This window comes from Setaria italica, chromosome VI, assembly GCF_000263155.2.
Source record: "Setaria italica strain Yugu1 chromosome VI, Setaria_italica_v2.0, whole genome shotgun sequence".
Lineage (NCBI taxonomy): Eukaryota > Viridiplantae > Streptophyta > Magnoliopsida > Poales > Poaceae > Setaria > Setaria italica.
This window is the reverse complement of record NC_028455.1, coordinates 16,437,126-16,460,390: the sequence shown is the minus strand read 5'-3', so window position 1 is coordinate 16,460,390 and position 23,265 is coordinate 16,437,126. Positions and strand designations below refer to the sequence as shown.

Here is a 23,265-nt window from a genome sequence, read left to right as displayed (position 1 = left end):
CCCGGAAAAGTTAGTGTCTGAATTCAGACTGCTCCAGAAGTAGTTAGGTGGTGGCCGGCGGCGGCGGGGCAGCGCCGCAGGGGCCTACCCCAATACTTCTGTAACAGTACAGAGAATCTCCTAATTATTTCGCTAATTACCCTGATTAGCCTTGTGTGAGCGACTCACAAAGTTGTAATAGGCCAACATTAGCCCACCGGCCCATGACCACCAAGCGACCAAGCCAACGTCCTCTGCTGCTACTGCAAGTCTGCAGCCCACGACACGCCAACAATTAAGCCTCGTATCCAATTGCTTTGCAACTTATCTTGTGGGGGAGGCTAGGACAGTAGAGCTTAACTAAAATTGACAATTGTTTTGTTTTGAGTTTAGATTAAATAACCTGCTAGCTGCTCCCTTCTTTTTATTCTCAAATTGCATGACGTTTTTTTCAATCTTTGAGCTATAGCAGATTGTGTTAGCTAAGATGAAGAGGATAAGGACCCTTAGCTGGTATAGGTTGGTTGTTTCTGCTGAAAATCCTAATGTCAAAAGATAATCAACCTGCCGAGCCGGTTCAAATATGTTTTTCACATGCTGGCGCCCCCCCCCGGGGTAAAATCCTGGCTACGCCCCTGCTTGTTCACTTGGTTATTTAGGTCCCTAAACCATTAAAATGCAAGTCTAGGTCCCTAAACTTGTAAATTGTGCCACTCCACCTAATTATCATTATGTATCTGCCTATTTTGGCATGTCAGTGGAGTCTAGAAATCTTCCTGGTGATAAAGGTTAGGTTGGCATCATGGCATAAAGGCTAGCTGGACCCCAATGGAGTTCCACGCTAGTGTGCCAATAGGTATACTAAGGTAGGTTTGGACCTTAGATAGCACACACATGATTAGGGACACCGAAATCCTCATTTTAGATGATATATGCCTGTTCGTTTCAGCTTATAAGCCGGCTGAAAAGCTGAAACGGCTGATTTGTTGTGAGAGGAAAATACTGTTTGGTGGCTGATAAGCCGGCTGAATAAGCTGAAGCGAACAGGTGGTTAGGGACCTAGGGTAGATGAGAATAGTCACAGAAAACGTGGTCAACTGCAGCGTTCCTCAACCCAGGAACGTCGACCATGTCCCAGGAATGCGGGGTCATATTCGTCACCACCTTATAAAGACCTCTCCTTGTCCCCGTTTCTCGACCCCATCAACCCATAGCTCCGTGATGAGATAGCAGGAAGAACGGGCTCGTCGCCCTCCCTTTGGAGGCTCTAACTAGTGCTTTTTGGTTCTTCTTGCTTTCCTTCATATAGGTGATAGTGCCGTGAATATGGACCTGTTTGGCATAACAGCTCTGGATCCCATCTATGCCACCAGCTGTGACGCGGAGCTGAGGGGGCACCATGCTGTGCACGGAGGGCATTGGTGCTGATTACGCTGCATGCATGGCAGGCAATCACACTGCCAAAAACTTGGGGGGGGCCGATGCTGGTGGAGCAGGCCGTGCTAGTAGCATTAACAGCACAGGTGGCAGCAACCTCATCCATGGTGCTGGAGTAACGGCTAGCAGTGGTGTTGATACTTGCATGGTAGTGGTCTGCGCCATCACGACCTGCTCCACCAGCGTCAGTGTACTGGGTGTAGTGGTCTACTGGTCTGCGCCATCATGACTGTAGGTGATGTCAAGGCAGGTGTGTGGCGGAAAAAATCTAAGGTGAAGACATTGTTGCTATCGCTGGGAAGGATGTCGTAGGTGCTGCTGGTGCGATCAAATGTGTGGCTAAAGATGCAGACACAACCGATGTTGTCTTCATAGTCAGTGGGGTGCCGATGCTGCGAACGAGAACAGCAGTGACATCAGAGGTAAAGATGATGCCACCAATGCTATTTGGCGAAGCCACCTGTGGAGAAGATCCAGCAGGCATTGAGCCTGCTGGTATACACAACACCATCATTTTGGTACACAATGCAGGGTTGCCAACGCTACCATCCCCTGCCGAAGCCCCTTCACTGCAGCAAAGGCCAAGGGCGGACCCACGGCCCGGCGACCCTGGCCACCTGCCCGGGCTCTGCGAGCGGAAGTGCACATGCACAGTTTGCAGAGTGCACACAGAGTAAAGACAGAGTCCCCTATTCCTTGCACAGCTTTCAGCAAACACTGCTACTTAGTAGTTTGCAGGTGGCAGCAGGCTTGCGATTGGTCCAGCTGTGTTCGTGCTGGCTCCATGCACTGTTTGGTACTTTGATTGCCTATGAAGTTATGGTCCGCGGTCACGATCATGCCCATGAGTGCCTTAATCAAACATCCATCTGGTTTCCACTTTCCAATAACTCAATCTGTATAGGATGGGGAACTCAGCCAAGCGCATAACTGAAAAATTGATTTTTGCTCTTGATTTTTACTTAGCTATACTTGTTTGATGGATCATCACTTCATCAGTGCCATATTTACTTATCCACAGGAAGTACAAGATCATCCAGAGACAACCAAATTTGGGTAATACCGTCAACCTTGCTTATATTAGTGGTCGATATGTTTGTGTGGACTTGTTATCACTTTGATGTTCACCCAGGCTCTACAAAATACACACTCTCTGGATCCGCCACTAGCAAAGACAGCATCCAACTTGGCCATGAATGCCTTGACATCAGCTGAAGAGATGAAGTCACCCGTTTGGAACAAAGCTGACTGTTGCTGGATGAGATGCGATCTGTGCATGGTGGAAGGGGGAAAAGATCCTTAGGGAACAGGGGGTGAGATGGATCCAATCTGGGTGCAAGGGAAAAAAATGGTGATGAGAATGGTCTCAGGATCAATTGGCTCTGAATAACAAATGATATGGGTTTGGCAATGGTACATGAGATGAGATAGCACTATAGCAGGAAGAACTGGCTAGTCACCCTCACTCTGGAGGCTCTGATTACTTATTTTTGGTTCTTGTTTGCCATCAAACAGATTATAGCCCCGTGGATATATAGCCAGAAACCTACGAGATAACTCAAGCAACAAACTAGCTAATAATAAGATACTTATCCCAACCATCTAACTAATCCACGCATGCATGCTGCCAACTCCTTTAATCAGTCAGCCCTACGATACTGCGGTTGTCCTCCTTATTGGGCTGCACACCATCCTCCTTGCTGGGGCCACTCTACCCATAACATCAGTAGTTTAGGGACCCAAATCTTCATTTTAGTAGTTTATGGACCCAAACTCCTTACTACCTTTGATAATATGCGCAAATACATATGTGAAACCAACAAAAACAGCCTAGTATTGCTGAGAACAGGTGTGTAAGATCACGTGGTAGGTTTGGCCCTCAAGCCCTCGAGGGAAGTGGGCCATGGGACTAGGTCTAGGGCTGCGCCATGCCACCTCCATTGCACCCCTAATGGTCATTGGTATTTAAAACAAGTTTCCAATTACATTTAGAGTAAATTACACTAATGATTCTTCGAACTTGTTAGAATGTTCAGTATGTTTAGTTGGCTCCCCCCACATGAAAATTAGGACCTGTTTGGTAGAGCTCCACCTGCTCTTGATTCTTTGAGATAAGTGATTCTGTAGTTAAAAGTGATTCTTTATGATTAACTTTATGGAGAAAGGTTTTCTGTGCGAGAAGTGAATCAGAAGTTAATGTCTTCAGCTCCTAGCCCCTTAGTTCATTTCAGAGAATCACCTCACACAAACAGCAGAGAATCATTTCGAAGCCAATCTGAGAGCTCTGCAAAACAGGCCCTTACTCTAACTCTACTGCCTCCCAAAATTTACTGCTGCTTTCATCAATACTCACTTGCACATTTTTTCCCCTAACAGAGCCTGCTATAGTGGTTAGTCTAAACTGTGCATCAGATATTACTAGGTTGTTAGAGTTAATATTTTTGTTTAGCGTAACTGTATGCTCATGCAGTGTGAACCAATTTACATTCATGCATCTAGTTACTAGTAAGTCTGTGATTCAAGAATCAAGGGAGTTACCTATGTTAGTCGAAAGAGTCAACAGCAAAATCAACAAGTCACTACTTATGCATAGTTAGTAGACTCAGGTGTCAATGTGAACTTAACTGGGAGTTACACATATGTTATGGGGGAAAGGGACTGGAAATGGTGCTAGTTGTGCCGTGCCACAAAATTCTAGAGTTCTTGTTTGAAGCCAGCACAGGTATCATCTCTGTTTCTTCCTCTTCTTTCTTTCCTTGCAGACAGAGACTCATGCCTCATCACTACATGATGTGCTGTGCTTTCTTTCCCCTACTCTCGCCTCTCACAAATTCTCTGTTCCACTGCCCGCAACAGCACACTCCATCATGACCATAAGACATCAGCCACTGCATCTTGCTACCGTTGGAGTTGTCGAACTCGTGGCCATTGTCGCACTGAACTCCTTTGACGATGATGCCAAACTGCGTCGTTGTTGTGGCTAGATGTATTTGGAGCAGGCAAAGCTCTCGGGAGGGCAAGGCTCTCACCTTGCCTCCCCGGAGCAGCAGATGGATACAAGATGCAAATAGGCACAACTAACTTCTTTCTTGCTCTCCCTGATGACCAGCCCTTCATATATATAGAGCTGATCCAATTACAACTCACGCAAGCTACCGAAACATAGGGTGATAAAAACCAATGTTCGTAGACACGGCCCCACATAACAGTAGTCTTGCGCCGACGTTCTCAAATCAAATCAAATATCTAATCAACGTTCTCAAATCAAATCAAATATCTAATAATAATACTATAGATAATATCTGTGCGCCTAACTTGCTCATGCTGCTGCCTTCTTGTGCCGACGTTCGTAGACACGGCCCCACATAACAGTAGTCAAGCGCAACGGACGTCCAAATAAAATGCGAGAAGTCATCTAGAATAACCAGGTAATATTTATAACCAGAGACACTAGTAACAGGTGATGTATATAGGTCACAATGTATCAACTGAAAAATATGTGCAGCTCTAGATGATTAAGTATGAAAGGGGAGACGTGTGACGCCCTAACTCACACGCATGACATAGATGTTCACTAGCACTTTTATTAGAATAAATAACTGATGACTGCACTAGCTTAGACAGGACTTCATGACAGGGGTGCCCAAGATGCTGATGCCACAAGGATGAAGGAGCAGCAAGGAAGGCGGAGGCTGGGAACCGCAATGGATAGAGGAGTCTGGACCTGTTACACCTGACGATCTATCCGAGAGTGAAGATCCTTCACAGAACAACCAGAGGGCAGCAGTGGGGGAGGAGCAGGTGGCACTGGCCATGGGGAGAGGCAGTGATGGTTAGGGAGACCGGTGTGAGGGGAGGGCGCAGCGCGAAGGAATCGTGCGCGCAGGCGGTGGTGCTGTGAAGAAGATGACGTGCTCAAGCAGCGGAAGGAGATGAATCAGGGAAATCCCGTACTCGTGATACCATGAGGCAAATAGAATTGCGTGGGATAATAGATTGATTAAATTGAGATAGAGAGGTTACAAATATATAGGGTGAGGAGATCTTGAGGTTTATAGAAACACAACCAAATCAAGCGGCCTGTTCGCTTCAACTTATTCAGTCGGCTTATCAGCCACCAAACAGTGTTTTCCTCTCACAACAAATCAGCCGTTTCAGCTTTTCAGCCGGCTTATAAGCTGAAGCGAACAGGCCCAAGATCTCCTCATATCTCTAACTAACCAAAGGGAGGGCCGGCCATGCAAGCCCCTATAGGTGCACAGGCTCAGGCAGGTTCCATACACACGCATACATGGCTTATATAACACTTCTGGTTTATTGCGGATGATCACTATCAATAGCATGTCTCGGTTCTGCTTCGTCTCCCAATACATGTTAGGAGTGTTTCAAGTCAAGGTTAATACTTGCCAGACTCATGTGCTATGTTTGGGCTTGCCTAGGTGCGTGTTGTTTGTGAAGAGAGTGTCTTTGCTTGGTTGCTTGGTTGCTGTTCTACCCGAAAATCGACTGGAGCTCGCCTTTGAAGCATGTATTGCTCGGCCCCATTATGCTCTAATCTCTTGGATGTGGTTCTTTTGGTGTGTATTTGTGCTGTGATGTAATCCCTTGTGGCTCCCTACCCCACTTTCTTTGATGTGGTTCTTTTGGTGTGTATTTGTGCTGTGATGTAATCCCTTGTGGCTCCCTACCCCACTTTCTTTCAATATGTATCCTGACTCTTCAAAAACAAAATGAGGGGTTCATAAGTGTGAAGGAAAGTACAACCCAGCACCACGCCTAAAGTCCAACCAGCACTGCTGTTCGCATCTGCTCATCATCATCGACCTTCCATCCAAAGATAGCTGCCAAGGCTGTCACATGAGCACGGCTGTTCTCCTGAAGCGTTTGCTGTAATTGTCTTGCACCTTTTGATCAATCCTCTGACTGGGTCTGGTACTAAAACCCAAGCTGCGTATCACCCTCCGTTGAGCGACAGTGACGACAGCCCCGGACAAGCAAAGGTTTAGCCCCTGCCACACTTCTGCTTCTGCGAGGCAGTGAACCTGGCGGGGACGCCTTGGCACTTCTCCTGAATGATGGGTTGGGGTAGCAGTTTGTCAATGGGTTTGCACACCCTATCGACCAATCGCTAAGGTGTGGACACCTGAGTACTGGTCGCTAGGGGTGAGTTCCTTGCACGGCGTCGCCTTCGTGAGTACACTTGCAGGGACCCTAGGTATACCGCAGCTTGCGATGGCGTGTGAGGATCCGGAGCATTCACCAGCGTCGTGATGGCAGGAGAAACTGATTCCTCCACCGCCACCAGAGCCGGTCTTAGTAGAAACAGGCCCAACGTCCTGCGTCGAGGCCTCAGGGAGGGCATGTTCCCCTATGTAGGAAGACGGTGTTCCCTCAAGTACTGGCGCGGAGAACCTCGGTGCAGGAGAGAGAGAGAACGCGTGGGGTCATCGCCTCATCGGCGCAGGAGAGAGAGAGAGAACAGGTGGGGTCAACAATGATCCAAGCGGTCAAAGCATCAAAATTGTGGAAAGCATTCGAGTACAGGCTCGTGCACACAATTCAAAACAGAAAGAGGCCCATCAGGGGTGGTAGATGGATTGGCAGAACAGGAGACCACTGGCCCAAGAGGAGGTCCTGTAGGAGAATGTCCGCTCAACGGTTCCTTTTGGACTGGAGACTAACTCCCCAGGTCCACCACCCCGGAACCGACAGAACTGTTCGCTGTCGCCCCTGTGTTACTCCTGTTCATGGGCATGGAGCACTGCGGGGCACCCGAGATGGCCTCTGGGGTGACGAGCAAGCCTTAAACTCGTCTGCTGCCGCGTGCATGGCTGTCCCAGGCCTCGAAGCAGTCACCTGGTCCAGCAACGGTACACCAAGAGGCTCCACCATGTTGGAAGATGTAGATGCCGCCGAGGGATTTATGTCAGCTGGGGCAGCCGAGCTGTCGTCTGGGAAAACGGGGATCTTTTCTTTCCTCCACGGCAACATGTTCGTGTTGGAGATATGCCCTAGAGGCAATCATAGAGATGATCATATTCCATTTGTATCCATGATTTGTATATTATGTTCATTGAATATCCATTAAAGGCTACTTGAATTGATTTGCAATTATGTGAATTGTATGTGAAACTCTTTACTTGTATGGTTATTCTAAAGTTATCCCTAGTCGGAGTTCATGTGAGGACACACATGAATATTAGACTAGCACATGTATTAGTTGATGACTATGTTTCACAAGTCATGGACATGGAGATGTTGAACTAATAATGTGGACACATGTGGAGACATGTGCTAGGACTGACCCAACACGAGAAGTAGTTCTCTCTTTAAACAACATATACGCTTTGTCCTTAGACATGAGATTGTCGCATGTATTCAAGATGTAGATCGACCTACTTAGGGGCTATCAAACGCTACGCCGTAACAGGGTAGTTATAAAGGTAGCTTTCGGGTTTGTCAAGAAGCATGCTATGAGACATGGTCAATCAAGATGGGATTTGCCCCTCTCTGATTGAGAGTGATATCTCTGGGCCCCTCGAGTGATCGGATCCGAAAATGCATGGCCATGCTACGTACGGTTAAGAGTTAACCTACAAATGGATTCCGAATCACAGGATCGAGAAAGAGCGGTCGGCTTGAAGCTAGACCAAATATCGTGAGGCAAAGGTAATAGCATGTATATTATGTTGTGATGGTTCGTCTGATATGATCTTCGTGTGCGTATAGGAGTTGGCACGTCTTGCTAGAGGCCGCTACCGACTATTGGGCCGAGTAGGAGTACTCGGGCCATGTCTATACGTATCCGAACCCATAGGGTCACACACTTAAGGGGCTGGAAACCCAATTCGGATCTGATCCGAGTTGGAGTAGGTTTAGAAGTACTAATGGGCCTCGGACCCAGAGGCCCGTTAGGAACCTCTATAAATAGAGGGGTGGGGGCGCCCTAGGGTTTACACCTTTTTGGCGAAACACATCTGCCGCGCCTCCCACGCCCTCGCCTGTTGCAACTCTCGGATCTAGCAGTCCGGCTTGCGACGCTTCCTCCCTGCACGTGTGGATATCTTGGAGGTGTTGCGCCTGCAGCACTTGGACGAGCCGCCGACGAGCCACGACGAGCCGCCGACGAGCCACGACGAGCCGACGACGAGCCGCGGCACAAGGGCGATCTTGCTGCACGTGGACGAGCTGCTGAGGAGCTGTTGGACGTTGACGTATCAACTACGTACGACTACGTTGATCGTCTTCACTGCATCGACGCAAATCTACATCTTCCGCACCAGTAGTGCGTCAAGTGGTAATCCCATGATCCTTATACGGCAGTTCTTCTTGGTTTTACACGGTAGAAATTTTGATTTGCGCTAGTATAGCCTACCTCGTAACCCAACAGTTCGGGCACCACGTGGCAGGTCCCTGTTGCACCAATACATCGTCGTCCGCCACCGAACAACTAGCCTGCACCGCGTGCGTCGGAGTGGTAGCTGCCGGAGAACACCGTCGCCACCTCTTCGACGGCCCTAGCCAGCCAGAGGCGAGAAAAGGGTACCCGAACCATGATCAAACGTGGCAACCGAGATTTCGTTAGGGTACCAAGGGTGCGCTTCGCCGGACGTAGCTCCTCCATGGCCAATGGAGGCTCGATGGTCTCAAGATCCATCACAAAGGGGATGTGGCTAGGACTCAAACACTATGCCGCGAGTCGGAACGTCGGGCCGCCGAATCAAGGTGAACCCCACTCATCCAACAGACGTCAGCCTAAGTGAACACAATGTTTTAGTGTATGTAACAGTCATAACACTTAGCCTAGTTTGAAGGTGGCCTTGCAAGGAGATACTCCCTCCGTCCAAATTACTATTCATTTTGGCTTTTTTAGGTACATAGAGCATGCACCTAGATATACACTATGTTTACATATATAGCAAAAGTTATGTATCTAGAAAAGTGAAAACGATTAGTAATTTGGGATGGGGGTTAGTAAACAAAGCTGGTGGTGGCCTTGACAATCTTAGCCTGTCTGCCCATCTAAGAAGGTTTCAGGTAAGTGGCTAGCCAAAACATGGTTTGACTGGATTCATGAGTAGTATCATCATTTCTCCAGTTTTGAATAGGAAAGGTAATATACCAAGTAGGAGCAGCGTTGTTCTGTAAATCTTATGGTAAATCATGATTGTGTCCAGTATATCAATTCATTCATAACTCACATATTAGTAACCTGTATCAAAACCAGGAAAAGATATTCTAAATGCATCAACTGACCTGACCACGAGGTTTTTTGTCCCGTTCAATTTCCAAGTCCTTCACAAGATCTAACCATAAATCCTTCACTTTTCCTGGCAGTAGATCGGCTAAGTCTACCCGAGCACAACCAATGATCTCTGATGATTGGAGCCCTTCATCATCATAAATTTTTATAGTCAGGTGCTGTGTAGATATGTCCTCGACCACAAATTCATAGTGCTCATTCCAGATGGGGTTCAAATCATTGTTCTGCAGAAGAATAAAGTCAGGATGCCATTCATATGCCTTCAATAAGATAAAGCAATCTACTTACAATTGTTTTGCTTTTCTTTGTTTTCTCACGCAATGGACGTATGTATAGCACAGCAAAAGGGTCCGACTTTCCTACAAGATCCTTGTTCTTCAGTTCCCTAGCTTCCACAAGTTTTACTTCTAATACCCCAACAGGTTTCAGCTCCAAGTCACTGAAAGAATGGGCATACTCTGAATAATTCCGAAGGCAAACATACAAACTTCCAGATTATTTCTGATGTGAATTACCTATAGTCTCCAGGTACAATGGGAACAATTACACGATTTGGCCATGTCAGTGTATCCTCAATAGTATCACGTATTGTCCCCTGAATTATTCATCAAATGTAATTGGCAATGTCAGTGTATCCTCGATAGTGTCACGTGTTGTCCCTTGAATTGTTCAATGAATGTAATTTGTGTGGAATTATATACTAAAATGATAGCTGATGATGTGTTAAAACAACCTCAATTGCATCAGAAATTCCTGGAATAGCAGTCATTTCGCCGCCAATAACCTTGAGGGTAAATTCCACCTTGCTCTGCAGTCAAACTAATCCAATCATGCAATGTACTAGAGTCATCTCGAAGAGGTTTACATCTGAAAGAAATGGCAGTACCTTCTCCCTTAATGAACAGCAAACAGCTCCAAAACAAGGGAATTCAGACACCAGAGGTTTGAATACGAGGCGAAGTACTCCTGTGAATCCAATGTTTTTCACCTAAACACGGAAAAATTCACAAAGATATACTTGGTGCTCTATATAATTACACCATGATAAAATGTTTCTCTACAGAACGTCAAGCATAGCCAACTACACATCTCAGACAATTGTCACTAACATTTTTCCTTCCATGATCTGCAAATGGACACCAAGTAATATGCGGATCAATTACAACAACAACCGCAAAGTGTTTTTAGTCCCAAGCATGTAGGGGTGTAGACTAGAGACGAAACTGAACAAGAGACACCAATAAAACAAAACACTATTTCTGATCAATTTGAGCACCAAATATGTTTTTAGTTTTCAGATAACGTTTGCGTGAGCACAACTGATTCATGCTTTTTTTTTCACAGGAACTGCTGGTCCGTGGCCAAAAAGAAAAAAAAAACTGAAACATGAAGGAGAGCATGTCATTGCATTAAGAAGAAAGAAGTTTGTTACAAAGGACTTCAGTGTTCTGTTTCACATTCGCACCCGTTACATAAATGAGTACCACTACTCCTAAGCAGCTAACTTCTTGATGAGGACATCACTTCTACAGATACAACCACACAACCTACAGCTACAGCACTACCTATTCTACAATTTGAAGCTAGACCAGCAATTCACAAATTTTACACAAAAAAATATCACAATGTGCTCGTAATCAGGAACCTTAGCGTTGAAGATAAAGATATTTTAGCTGATATTTTGTGCTGTCTTTGTGGCTGTTCACAGGCAGTCACCACTTGGAGCCAGCTAGAGTTATAGTAGGCTAAGCTATTTTTTTGTTAACTGTCCAGATTCATGGAACAGCCTCCATTTCAACAGTAGTAATAGTCTGCCTTGCGAACAGCTGGAGTTCCTTTGCAAATACCTTGGACTTCCTCTATCTTTGAAGAAATTAACGAATGCTCAGTTACAGCCATACATCAACCGGTTGGCTGCACGGCTACCTGGGTGGAAGGCTGAGTTACTGAGTACTGACTAAGGAAGCTCACAAGATTCTGGTACAGCATGTGCTAACTTCAATGTTGATTTATTTGGCGATGGCCATTGATCTCCCACCCTGGGCCATTAAGGCTTTTGACAAGATCAGAAGAGGGTTTCTGCGGAGAGGAAGGAAAGATGCAAATGGTGGCCACTGCCTGGTAGCATGGCCCAAAGTATGTCTTCCCAAAGAATTGGGGGGTCTTGGGATCTCCAATCTCCAAAATCTGAATTGGGCATTGAGAATGAGGTGGTTATGGCTGAAAAAAACAGTTCCAAATATCCCCTGGGCGTCCTTTAATTTATCTGTACACGAGTGTGCACAAGCCTTTTTCTCCATAGCTGTGGTCTCTGAGGTGGGTAATGGTGCAGCAACTCTTTTTTTGGTCGGATAGATGGATTCATGATCAGAGAATTGCTGATCTTGCACCACAAGTCTTTGGGACAGTATCCAAGAGGAGAATTAACAAGAGGACAGTACAGGAAGCTCTAACTGATAATGCTTGGGCAAGGGATATACAGGGTGCTCTAACTGTTGGAGTAATCAATGAATACCTCTGTTGACCAAAATTGACACGGTGTAGGTTTTTCTAGGCAGTCTGGGAAAACCGGCATTGGAAACTTTGTCAAATCCCAATTTGGACTCCACCATTGAGTAGAGCTCGTCGAGATGATCGAAATGCATATGTAGAACGTTCGATTTGGAGCCCAGACGAGGGAGATATGGTTCTAGAAAGATCCTCACCATAGGAGCATGTAGCAGCATTTGGAAAGATCTGACTATCCGCTAAAGGGTACACGCCAACAGGCCTGTAAGGCCAAAGGTCAAGGCCCATAGGGCCGGCCAAGTATAACTCGCTAACACAAACTACTTCTGATGGCAAATATACTTGAGTAATTTTTATGTCACAGATGAAATATTTTTACAATTATTTGTAGTCATTATGAATACATATGATCAGACATATATCACCATCTATCATGTGAACTAATCTCAGAGAAACAATACTAAACATCCAAATTTTGGAGAATTACTATGTATCCTTCTCTGTTTAAATTCACGCTAAAATTGCTGCAAATACCTGTACAGGAAGAGAAATTCCAAGTGTTGTTTGGATATCAAGTACTATATTGGGATTGCCATCCCATTGCAACTCAAGCTCCATGGTGATGGCAGAATCATCACTCTCCAAGATTTCAACTCCTGCAAAATATCATCTGTCAGTAATCGAAAAAGAAAAATGAGGATTCTCTCCTGCTGCATAAATGGTAATACAGACTACAGAGAAATATACAGACTGACATGCAGAACTAATTATCTAACATAACCAGACTGTTAGTGGGATCACAGAAAAAACATTTAAGTTATAAAACTTTTCAATATGGATATGTTCCTGAAACAATCATCTCAGATGTATCAAAATAGCTGTCGAGAATATAACTGTCATATGCACGGATACAAAAAAAAATTCGAAGGGGGGGGGGGAGGTCCACCCCTACAGCTTTGCACTTTGCACTAAGAAGAAGCTCTTCCTGGACTGGTTGAGAAAAAGGCCCGATGGCCGGCTGCCTGGGCACGCCACAGGGAGCTTCCAGGACATGTGGGCCACAAGCATCCATAGTGGTTACATGTATAACTCGGAACAGCCGAGAATATAACTGTCATATGCACGTGAGAGCTGCAGCAGGTCGCGGCTGCCCTCGAAGTGGGGAGGCTCCGCCTGTAGCGAGCTCCCACGAATGATGCGGGTGCATCACAGCGGCTGCATCAGGAAACGGGAAATAAAAAGGCTCATCGGAGCTCTGTCCGCGCACGCAGTTGCGATGCCACCTGCCCAGCATGGAGCTGGGAAGCTCGCTGCCCCGCCCGGAGCTCTGCACGCGCGCCAGTGCTCCTTGGTGCAATAGGAGAGACCGAGAGGTCACCCGGGTTTGGCCACTGGGAGGGGCCGCCGCCAGAGTTGGGTGGCAGCTCTCCTGCTCGACGGGACGAGAGGAGAGAGGCTTCCAGTCGGGGGTGCTAGCAGGGGAAGGCTGCCGCCAAGCATCGCTGCCGCTGCGGAGGGGCCACGCCAGTAGAAGAATCGACCTGCCGCCGCCTGGTTAGCGACGTGAGGCCGTGCGACCGGTTCTGCAGGAGGGAGACGATAAGATTTGGCCTGCAGTAGAGGATAAGGTAGCAGGGTCAAACTTGTCATTTCACGTCGCTTTCCAATTAACAAGAGGAAAATTGCTTGCTTAGTGAAGGATTAAAGAATTACTGGATTAAGTTGTATGCCTGGAAATCTCTGCCATTACAATGTGGATATATATTAAAAGAGCTGCCATGCTATTATCAATTTGTTCAGATATAATCAATCCCTCGTGATAACGCCTGATGCATTTTCTGCTCCTCAAACATTTGAGCTAAAAGTCGGTGCAAATTGACTTGCTGACTGACGCACCCTGATTTAAACCTGCCCAGTGTCCAGTGCCTGGGATAATCGATCGTCATTAAATACTGAGTCCACAATCCAAAATAGAGTAGCTCTACAATTCTGCAATATTATATCTCACAAACTGCCTTTTTTGTTAGCTCCTCTGAATTGTATGCTTCCTTCTTAAAAATACCTCTCAACACCAGCATGATATGACGTCAATTTTGTCTATCCTGCTGCTGATCACATAAGTACTTGTTTATACTTAGTACTAAGAATGCGTTTATTTGTTCACAATATAAAAAAGGGTAAATATATCATGAGTTCCTACTATATTATGTTTCCGGAAAACTTAGAATTCAGTATATTATATTATATAGGTCTCATGCAATTTTTCTGAAATTGGAACTCCAGTTATTTGAAATTAATAGTTCAGTTCAAATGTAAAAGTGGCTTGGTTTTTCTATTTTTTAGATGCTTCTGTTCTGCTATCTATACTCTGATGAGATAAATAAAGAAAATAGTAGATTAGTGTTTGCATTGGCTACATATTGCCCACCTTTGATTTGGCACTGTTGAGATGGTTCACATGTGAGCAGCATCTAAAGGGTTTGTGTGGTTCCTTGCTTGAGTAGATAGCCTGTGAGCTTACTTGTACTGTTTACTGATTTTACATTATTAAATGGAGTGCGCTGAACTGCTTTATGTGCCAGTGACAAGTGGCTTGAGCCTCCACTTATATTTTACTTGAACATCCAAAGGAAAGTATACCATAATTCTTGAACTGAAGTCGTCGTTTGCTCCCAAAGATGCTGAAAAATCTTAATTTGGCCTGTAGACATATACCATAATCTGTGTACATGTGTTTTAATTTGCATGTCATTTGTTTGGAAGAACTTTTGTCTCCGGCAATTTTTTGTGCCCGTTGCAACGCACAGGCCATTATCTAGCCATGAAGAAAAACAGTAAACATGATTGAATATAAGGAGTCTGAACTAAGTACCGAGTGTATTACTTTCCATTAATTGCTTCATCTGTTTCTTTCTTCCATCTTGGAAGCTATTTGCACAGGTTCGTGTGGGAAAATGCCCATATATGTGGTGATGTGAGGGAAGTCGCGGCGTGGCTCAAGAGCTAGGGCAGTGGAAGAAGTAGGGTAAAACCCAGATTCATGATACCATGTAGAGTAGAGAGATAGAAAGAGAAAAAAGACACAACCTTAGGGTTGGGTCACCTTTCATATATATAGCCATACAAGGCCTGGGTTACAGGTCAAGTCATGTACAATATCTATACATCCCTAATATATATGAAAAAAATACTTGGCCTAACTGATTGACCACCATCTCCAAGTCTGATTGACAAATAATACTTGACCTAAAGCATTCTTATATATTTGTAAAAAAGTAGAGTATGACAATATATATTTACTATTGATTAAGAAAATAGAGGTCAATCTATCTGCTCCAGCTAACTGCTCACAGTTCAAAAATAATTAATAATAGGATTCAGGATAAAGAAGATAGTTTGTACCATAGTAAATACAAGAAGCACCACAACCACGAGAGTACTAAAAAGAAGGCCACTGATAAAAATTTAAAACAAACAATGAAAAAAATCCAGAGTTCTGTAAAGACTGAAGAGGCCGTACCAGTAAACTGAGGGGCAACAGTACCAAGCGTCAACTTTGAGAAATGGAGAGAGGCCAAAATGAATGACTTGTACTGCTCAAAAACAGGCTCCACAGAAGTTTTAATCAGCTCTGATGCAGCCTACAACAACCACATTTGTCTTCATTATTACCAATAACCAAATTCATTCAAGAGTAAAAGAATTCAGTTAACATCAAAAGCGAGTACTGAAAGATCCTGTAAAAGTTAGTACCTCATTGACAAATGGCCAGATTTTTACTAACTCTTGATTCAGCCATTTCAGCTGTACAGATTAAAAAACCAGAGTATCAGTATCAATAGTATTGAAGAACATTAAGGTTGGTGGCAAGAATTAGCAAAAACTCAACTTCTGCTTTTGTGTGAATGATACCCATGATGGATAGAACTCAGGAGGGATGAGTTTCCTCAAATCCTGTACAGTCAACTTTGAGAAAGATGCAATTATAGCAGCCTGTGGAAATAAATAAAATCAGGCATAAAAAAGAGATGGCAGGTTCTAAAACATGGATGGTAAGAATAAGTGGATAGCAGTACTCTGTTCATCGCTAAACCTACATTAGCATTTTCTAGGAAGATGTCTCTGTAAAGAAACAAATGTTATTCTAGGATTCCAATATAAAATTCCTACATCATTGGTGTTAATTAAGTAGGAGTAATGGCTAAAAAGTCCCAAAAGGCAATTAATAAACAAGAAAATTGATTGCATGGCTGAAAAAGACAGCCTTTTTGAGCATTTCACCAGTACTTATGCACAAAATAAAAACTTAATGCAGGGGTAGAATCGATAATATAACTAGTTCTTAATATGTGTGCATAAGGCTTTAGCAACACTAAATTAAGAGCAATATGAAAAACAAATGGAAAAGGTCCATTTTACTACCCTCACCTATCTGCTTTGTCCATCTAACCCCCTCAACAAAACTTAGGCACAGTTTACTCCCCTAAACTATTTTAGTTGATCCAATCTACCCCCTAATGAGATTTGTCTTTTTCATTTCTCCACATACAAGTTGTATTTTATTTCTCATTAGGGAATCGATTGGACCAATAAAATAGTTGAGGGGAGCAAATCAAACCTAAATTTTGGTCAAGGGGTTAAACGGACAAAGTGGATAGGTGAGGATAGTAAAATGGACCCTTTCAAAAAATAAATATATAAAGGTAAACATAAAGTGAACGCTAGACATAATTAGCATGACCTATGCCATTAACTTCATAGGTGTCAAAAAAATCAAGGCAAGCATGAAGCCACTAAGACAGAGAGAGATATTGAAGCTTTTCTTTCAGAGGGGCAATCAAAGACCCATCTAAAACAGCTCTGTCACAATAACTTACATAAGTCACTTCTCAACATTCAAATGTCCCCACGCTTTGGCATACTTCAGATGTCCAGAATAGGAAATTACTACTAATTCTCAGTCGATGTGATTCGCTAGTTTCTTGGCCCTAACTTTTTTATTCTTCTTCTTTGGATGTTCAATTAAGTAGATAATTTATGCATCTGTTTCGCAATGAGCTAAGCAATCATATGTCTTCTACAAGTTTTGGGCCAACCAACTACTTGCAGATAGAATTTGGAACCATTTATTTGAATCCAAATACAATTTTTTTGGCATATTGCTATGTGTTCCGCTTATATAAAATGAAATTTCAGAAGGTGCATTCCGGTGATAGAAGAAACAATAGATCCAAATAAAACCAATCTCATTCTTCCTCATATGAAATTGATGTAATGGAGAAAACGTAACATTTACATTTGTTGAACAATGTTTTGACAGGGTTCATTTGCCCTCTTTAAAATCCAACTTATTCCACAGGCACTGATACATCCTACCTAATCAGGACATGCATACATATTGCAGATTAAGTCAATTATAGGATGTTGAGCCATATAGTCTACAGAGCATCCAGGAAATAGTGAAGATTAAATTCTTTATTTTACATGAGGCATTAGTTTTCTTAGGCGTCAGTGTGTAAACAGTAAACACCATCATCATTAAAATACGACATAAACCTTAAGCATGTCTATGTGCACATCTAATATCATGTGATTAGCACAATAGACTACTCGACATGCAGAATTTCCGATGCCATAACAAGCAATGTTACAGCCACTAATTATCACTTTAAGAAAGAGAACATCCAGGAGGAAATGTGCATACTTGGTTTGAAAATGAGAACAAAGGTCATGGAAACTGGTGGAATCATCAAACCTTTCAGGTCAAAACCGGCTAAACTTTTTGGGTGCTCAGAGAACACAAACTCCAGATTTTACCCAAGAAAACACTGGGGCAGTACACCGTCTACTAAGTTTAAAAGAACATTGAAGTTTTACATTAGATAACAGTTTGAACATTGCTGTTATTCTTGTTTTCTTAGTTTTTGTACCCAAAATTTTAAACCATAATGTTCAATTTTCATATGATTTTTCTTCACAATTTAAAATTTTCAGTGGTGAAGAAAAATCTTAATGTGGTCTAAAATTTTTTCATGACAAGGATATTTCAAATCCTGGCGGGGACAGGCCATGGAGGTGTCGTGCCAGGAGTCCCCATAAATTTACCACTCTATCACGTATAGGTGTTTTGCATGTGGGCGATAACACTTGATATAGGTCATGCTAATAAACAGACAAGCCAAGAAGCTACAACACTGCACCTAAAAACATAATCCATTTTGTTTTTCGAACATGCAAGCAAACCAAGCATAATTCCAGGGGGGAAAGGAGATAAACAAACGTCAAAACAAAATAACATCATATTCACCACACTTACATTCTAACTGAAGTGCAATAACATTAACCCACAGTGCAGTACAAGAGAACAAGAAAAAAAACTAATCGACTTCTCAAAGAGCAGCTGATTCCACCATGCCCGAAAATTTTATGAATGGTATCCCAATTGGAAACGACAGGCAAGGTTTTGCCAATCCTAGCAAAAATACGCACATACAGATGCCGCAGAGAGACTTCCACACCACTCAGAACCTCAACGCCTCAACTTGCAAAATTCCCGCTACTAGCAAAGCAAACCTGATTCAACTCCACGATCAGCACCGGCGTATATACTCTAAGCTAAATAGCTCCTCAATTAGGAACCTCCGTAAATCCAGGAACCACATCACCAGCCGACACCCACGAAATCGAACTGAACCAAATTAGCGCTCGCAACGAGGAATCGGAGAACAAGGGGGGAGGAATTGGCTTGTTGACTCGTACGGTCGTACCAGCTCGCGGCGCTGCTCCGCGCGGGTGTTCTCGAGGCGCGCGAACGCCATCACCACGGCCACGCCCACCATCAGGCCCAGGAAAGCGCCGAATAGAAACGCCATGGCGCAGGCGCAGGTACAGTCGCCGCCCTCCTCGGCGGGGCGGAGATAGTGGCGGTGCTTAGCGAAGGGGAGGGATTGCGCTTTTGGGGATGGAGGGAGAGATTAGAAGATGCGCGGAGGAAGAAGAGGGGGCGCGAGCGGTGGTGACCAGGTGGAGGCCAGCCTCGGCTCGTGGTCTTCGTTTTCCTCTTTTTGGATTTCCCGAATTATTATTTACAATATGCTTTGCGTAAGAATGGGGTGTCGGTGAAGCCGGGCCATGTGGGGACGGTATGGGGATTTCGCGTTTATTATTTGTCGCTTAGTTCGTTGCTTCCTTGCTCGGAAATAGGCTACTTAGGGTATGTTTGGATCAAGGATTAAATTTTAGCTCTGCACTTTTAGCTCAAAATTTAACTCTTAGGATCCAAACAGGAGGGCTAAAAGTGACAAATAGTTAAAATTTTGGAGCTAAATTTTAGCCGCCAAAGAGGCCCTAAAAGGAGCTAAAAGTGAACCTGGACCACAAATTCCACCCCTGCCCCCTTTCCTCTCTCCTCCGCCTCCGTGCCTTGCCCCTCCCGCACTTCCTCTCTCCTCCGCCTCCGTGCCTTGCCCCTCCCGCACTTCCTCTCCCCTCCACCTCCGCCCGAGCCCGCCGCCTCCGGCCGGCCGCGCCGCCTCCGGCCCCCCGCCTCCTCCGGCCAGCCGCGCTACCTCCGGCCCCGCCGCCTCCGGCGCCGCTCGAGCTCGCACGGACGAGAGGCGGGAGGAGCTAGAGCGCGCCGGCCCTCGGATCTCGCTGCTGCTGGTGGTGGTAGTGGGAGTGAGGAGGGAGCAGCGGCGCGGCATGATGCGTGTGGTGAGGAGGGAGCAACGGCGAAGGGGAGAGGAGAGAGGGAAAGGAGGAGGAGGGAGGGCAAATCAGTCGTTGTTTGATGAGGACTAAAATTTAGCCCATGGATCCAAACACCCCAGCAAAACTAAATTTTAGGGGCTAAATTTTAGGAGCTAAATTTTAGTCCGTGAACTTTGGATCCAAACACCACCTTAGGTCACGGCAGTTCTCAGCGTAAAAAGGCAGAAACTCAAACAAATAACGAACTTCTCGTATAGCTTAGAAAAAATTTATAAAGCTGAGTTTATATGAAAAGCTTAAAAGTTTAATTTATAAGCTTTTCGTAACTTTTTGAGCTCAAAAAGCTCAACACATCTTCTAAAAGTTAGTGTTGGTATTTTAAAAGAAAAAGGCAGCAACAACTTTTTAGAAAAGCTCAAAAGCTACTCAACCAAATAAGCCCTCATCAGAATATGTGAGAACATGCAAAGTGGTGCGAACCTTATCGCTAGAGCTGCATCACCACCTTCCACCATCGCTAGGCTTGCACGTGGGCACGTTCTCATACGATCCCGCAAACCCCAAACCAACCAACCCTCCGTTTGGATCACTACTGTTCATGTTGCCAAGTCCACTGGACAAAGAAGACAAACCCGTGAAAACCCACAAATTTTCATGAACTCTGTCGCTAGAACCACACCGCTGCCCTTTCTCATCACACTCCATGGCTATTCCGACTGTCTTCTCCTCCTCACGTAGCGAAGTGCGAAAAGGCTCGACAACTCGCTCTACCTCCACAGTCGAGAGAGCGACCGCCCTCCCACAGCTCTCCATCCTCCGGACATTCACTAACTGGAATCAATGCATTCAGGTAGTAAAACGCACTCGATTCACATCATTTTTCATGCAGTAGCGAAATGCTCCAAAACACTCCCACACATGGTCTAAGGTCCAATGGAGTAGATTGGATGCATTCGTAGAGAAAAACTCCATCGGAAGTTCGCTACCTTGAAATAGTGCATTCGGCTACCGAAATGTCTCCATTTTGCATCATTTTTCGTGCAGTAGCGAAATACTCCAAAACAATCCTAAACATGGTTTAGGGTCTAATGGAGTAGATTAGATGCATTCGTAGCAGAAAACTACGTTCGAAGTTCACTACCCTGAAACAGTGCATTCGGAATCGAAACGGACCCGTTTCGCATCATTTTTCGTGTAGTAGCAAAACGCTCCAAATACTCTCAAACATGATTAAGGATCAAATGGACTATATTGGATGCATTCATTGCAAAAAAAATCCATCGAAAGTTCACTACCTAGAAAAAGTGCTTTCAAGTAGCGAAACTCACCCGTTTCGCATCATTTTTCACACAGTAGTGAAATGCTTCAAAACACACCCAAACATGTTTTAGGGTCCAATGGAGTAGATTGGATGTGTTCATAGTGAAAAACTCCATCGGAAGTTTGCTACCCTGAAACAGTGTAGTCGGGTACCGAAATGTCCCCGTTCCGGATTGTTTTCATGAAGTAGCAAAATGCTCCAAAACACTCACAAACATGGTCTAGGGTCTAATGGAGTAGATTGGATGCGTTCGTTGTGAAAAACTTCGTCGGAAGTTCGCTACCCTGAAAAAGTGCATTCGGGTACCAAAATGATCCTGTTTTGCATCATTTTTTCGTGCAGCAGCGAAATGCTTCAAAACACTCCCAAACATGGTCTAGGTTGTAATGGAGTAGATTGGATGCGTTCGTTGCGATAAACAACGTTGGAAGTTTGCTACCCTGAAACAGTGCATTCGGGTACCGAAAAGCCCCCGTTTTGCATCATTTTTCGTGCAGTAGTGAAACACTCCCAATCATGGTGTAGGGTCCAATGGAGTAGATTGGATGCGTTCATTGAAAAAAACTCCACCAAAAGTTCACTACCCTAAAATAGTGCATTCGGGTACCGAAATGCAACAAAACACTCCAAATCTTGGTCTAGGGTCTTGTTGACGCCAGATTTTGACACATATTTTGGATCGGCGTCAAGAGAGGAAAGGATTGACCGATACGGCAGATTAAAAGGTTACAATTGGGAATCGGCCGATTGACGCTGCAGTTGGGAATCGATCGATTGGCACTACAGTGTTTCGAGCGATTGGCAGACGGAGTTGGTGGGGGTCGGCCGATTGGAAGGCTGGACCGATTGGGCCAATATGGACTTAAGGTGGGCCAGAAAAAGAAGATAGAGAAAGATTAGCCCGTGGGAGTATGATAACCAACTCCGGCACGAGTTGTGTTTGTAAATATTCGTTTTCGTTTAAAGTTAGAGATAGATTCTAGTCGGTTAGGAAATCAGTTGTAACAGGCTATATAAATAGCCATATTTAGATATTCGTAAAAAAACACATCAATCAATACAAACAACTTACTTTTTCATGTACTTTACATTCAAGTCGGCGACTTCGCCCGTACATCTTTTGTTTCACGACATCGTACGGGTTGGCAGGGCTGCATCGAAACAATCTCCGGCCGATTCTGTAAGTTCGACTTATCGAATAATATATAAGCTTTAACTTCGGGCGCATTACTGTTGTTTCGTTTAGATTTATTCACAAGTTATCGATATAGCGAAACTCGGATGGATTTTTTTGCAACGAACGCATTCAATCTTCCTAATTATACCCTAGAACATGTTTGGGAGTGTTTTTGAGCATTCGGTTCCGGCACGAAAAACGATGCAAAACGGGTGCATTTTGGCACCCGAATGCACTATTTCCGTGCAGCGAAACTCGGTTGGATTTTTTCGCAACGAACGCATGCAATCTTCCTAACTATACACTAGAACATGTTTGGGAGTGTTTTTGAGCATTCGGTTCCGGCACGAAAAACGATGCAAAACGGGTGCATTTCGGCACCCGAATGCACTATTTCCGTGTAGCGAAACTCGGGTAGATTTTTTCGCAACGAACGCATGCAATCTTCCTAACTATACCCTAGAACATGTTTGGAAGTGTTTTTGAGCATACGGTTCCGGCACGAAAAACGATGCAAAACGGGTGCATTTCAGCACCCGAATGCACTATTTCCGTGTAGCGAAACTCGGGTGGATTTTTTCGCAACGAACGCATGCAATCTTCCTAACTATACACTAGAACATGTTTGGGAGTGTTTTTGAGCATTCGGTTCCGGCACGAAAAACGATGCAAAACGGGTGCATTTCAGCACCCGAATGCACTATTTCCGTGTAGCGAAACTCGGGTGGATTTTTTCGCAACGAACGCATGCAATCTTCCTAACCATACACTAGAACATGTTTGGGAGTGTTTTTGAGCATTCGGTTCCGGCACGAAAAACGATGCAAAATGGGTGCATTTCGGCACCCGAATGCACTATTTCCACGTAGC

The 23,265-nt window shown here is 44.6% G+C and overlaps 1 protein-coding gene and 1 long non-coding RNA gene across 3 annotated transcripts in view; both read right to left on the bottom strand.

The window, feature by feature from the left end:
• The window catches only part of LOC101759646 (synaptotagmin-5), a 22,248-nt gene extending 2,994 nt beyond the window's left edge, over nucleotides 1–19,254 (bottom strand). The window contains exons 1-11 of one of the 2 annotated variants that reach the window (XM_022827512.1): nucleotides 19,113–19,254; nucleotides 18,955–19,064; nucleotides 16,076–16,180; nucleotides 15,941–15,991; nucleotides 15,708–15,828; nucleotides 12,722–12,843; nucleotides 10,566–10,667; nucleotides 10,413–10,487; nucleotides 10,195–10,274; nucleotides 9,968–10,118; nucleotides 9,673–9,903 (exon numbers count right to left, since the gene is read on the bottom strand). In XM_022827512.1, coding sequence (XP_022683247.1) covers nucleotides 9,673–9,903; nucleotides 9,968–10,118; nucleotides 10,195–10,274; nucleotides 10,413–10,487; nucleotides 10,566–10,667; nucleotides 12,722–12,843; nucleotides 15,708–15,828; nucleotides 15,941–15,991; nucleotides 16,076–16,180; nucleotides 18,955–19,059 — 1,143 coding nt within the window. In that variant the 5' untranslated portion in view covers nucleotides 19,060–19,064; nucleotides 19,113–19,254. Of the gene's footprint in view, nucleotides 1–9,672; nucleotides 9,904–9,967; nucleotides 10,119–10,194; nucleotides 10,275–10,412; nucleotides 10,488–10,565; nucleotides 10,668–12,721; nucleotides 12,844–15,707; nucleotides 15,829–15,940; nucleotides 15,992–16,075; nucleotides 16,181–18,954 lie in introns of both variants that reach the window. The other variant, XM_004973126.3, reaches the window with a different exon arrangement.
• Nucleotides 13,179–15,699, bottom strand: LOC111257616. Its single transcript, XR_002678145.1, has 3 exons — nucleotides 14,616–15,699; nucleotides 13,901–14,113; nucleotides 13,179–13,798 (listed from the first exon to the last, which is right to left on the bottom strand). It is a non-coding gene; the product is annotated as an uncharacterized LOC111257616 (long non-coding RNA).
• Nucleotides 19,255–23,265: the final 4,011 nt, after the last annotated feature.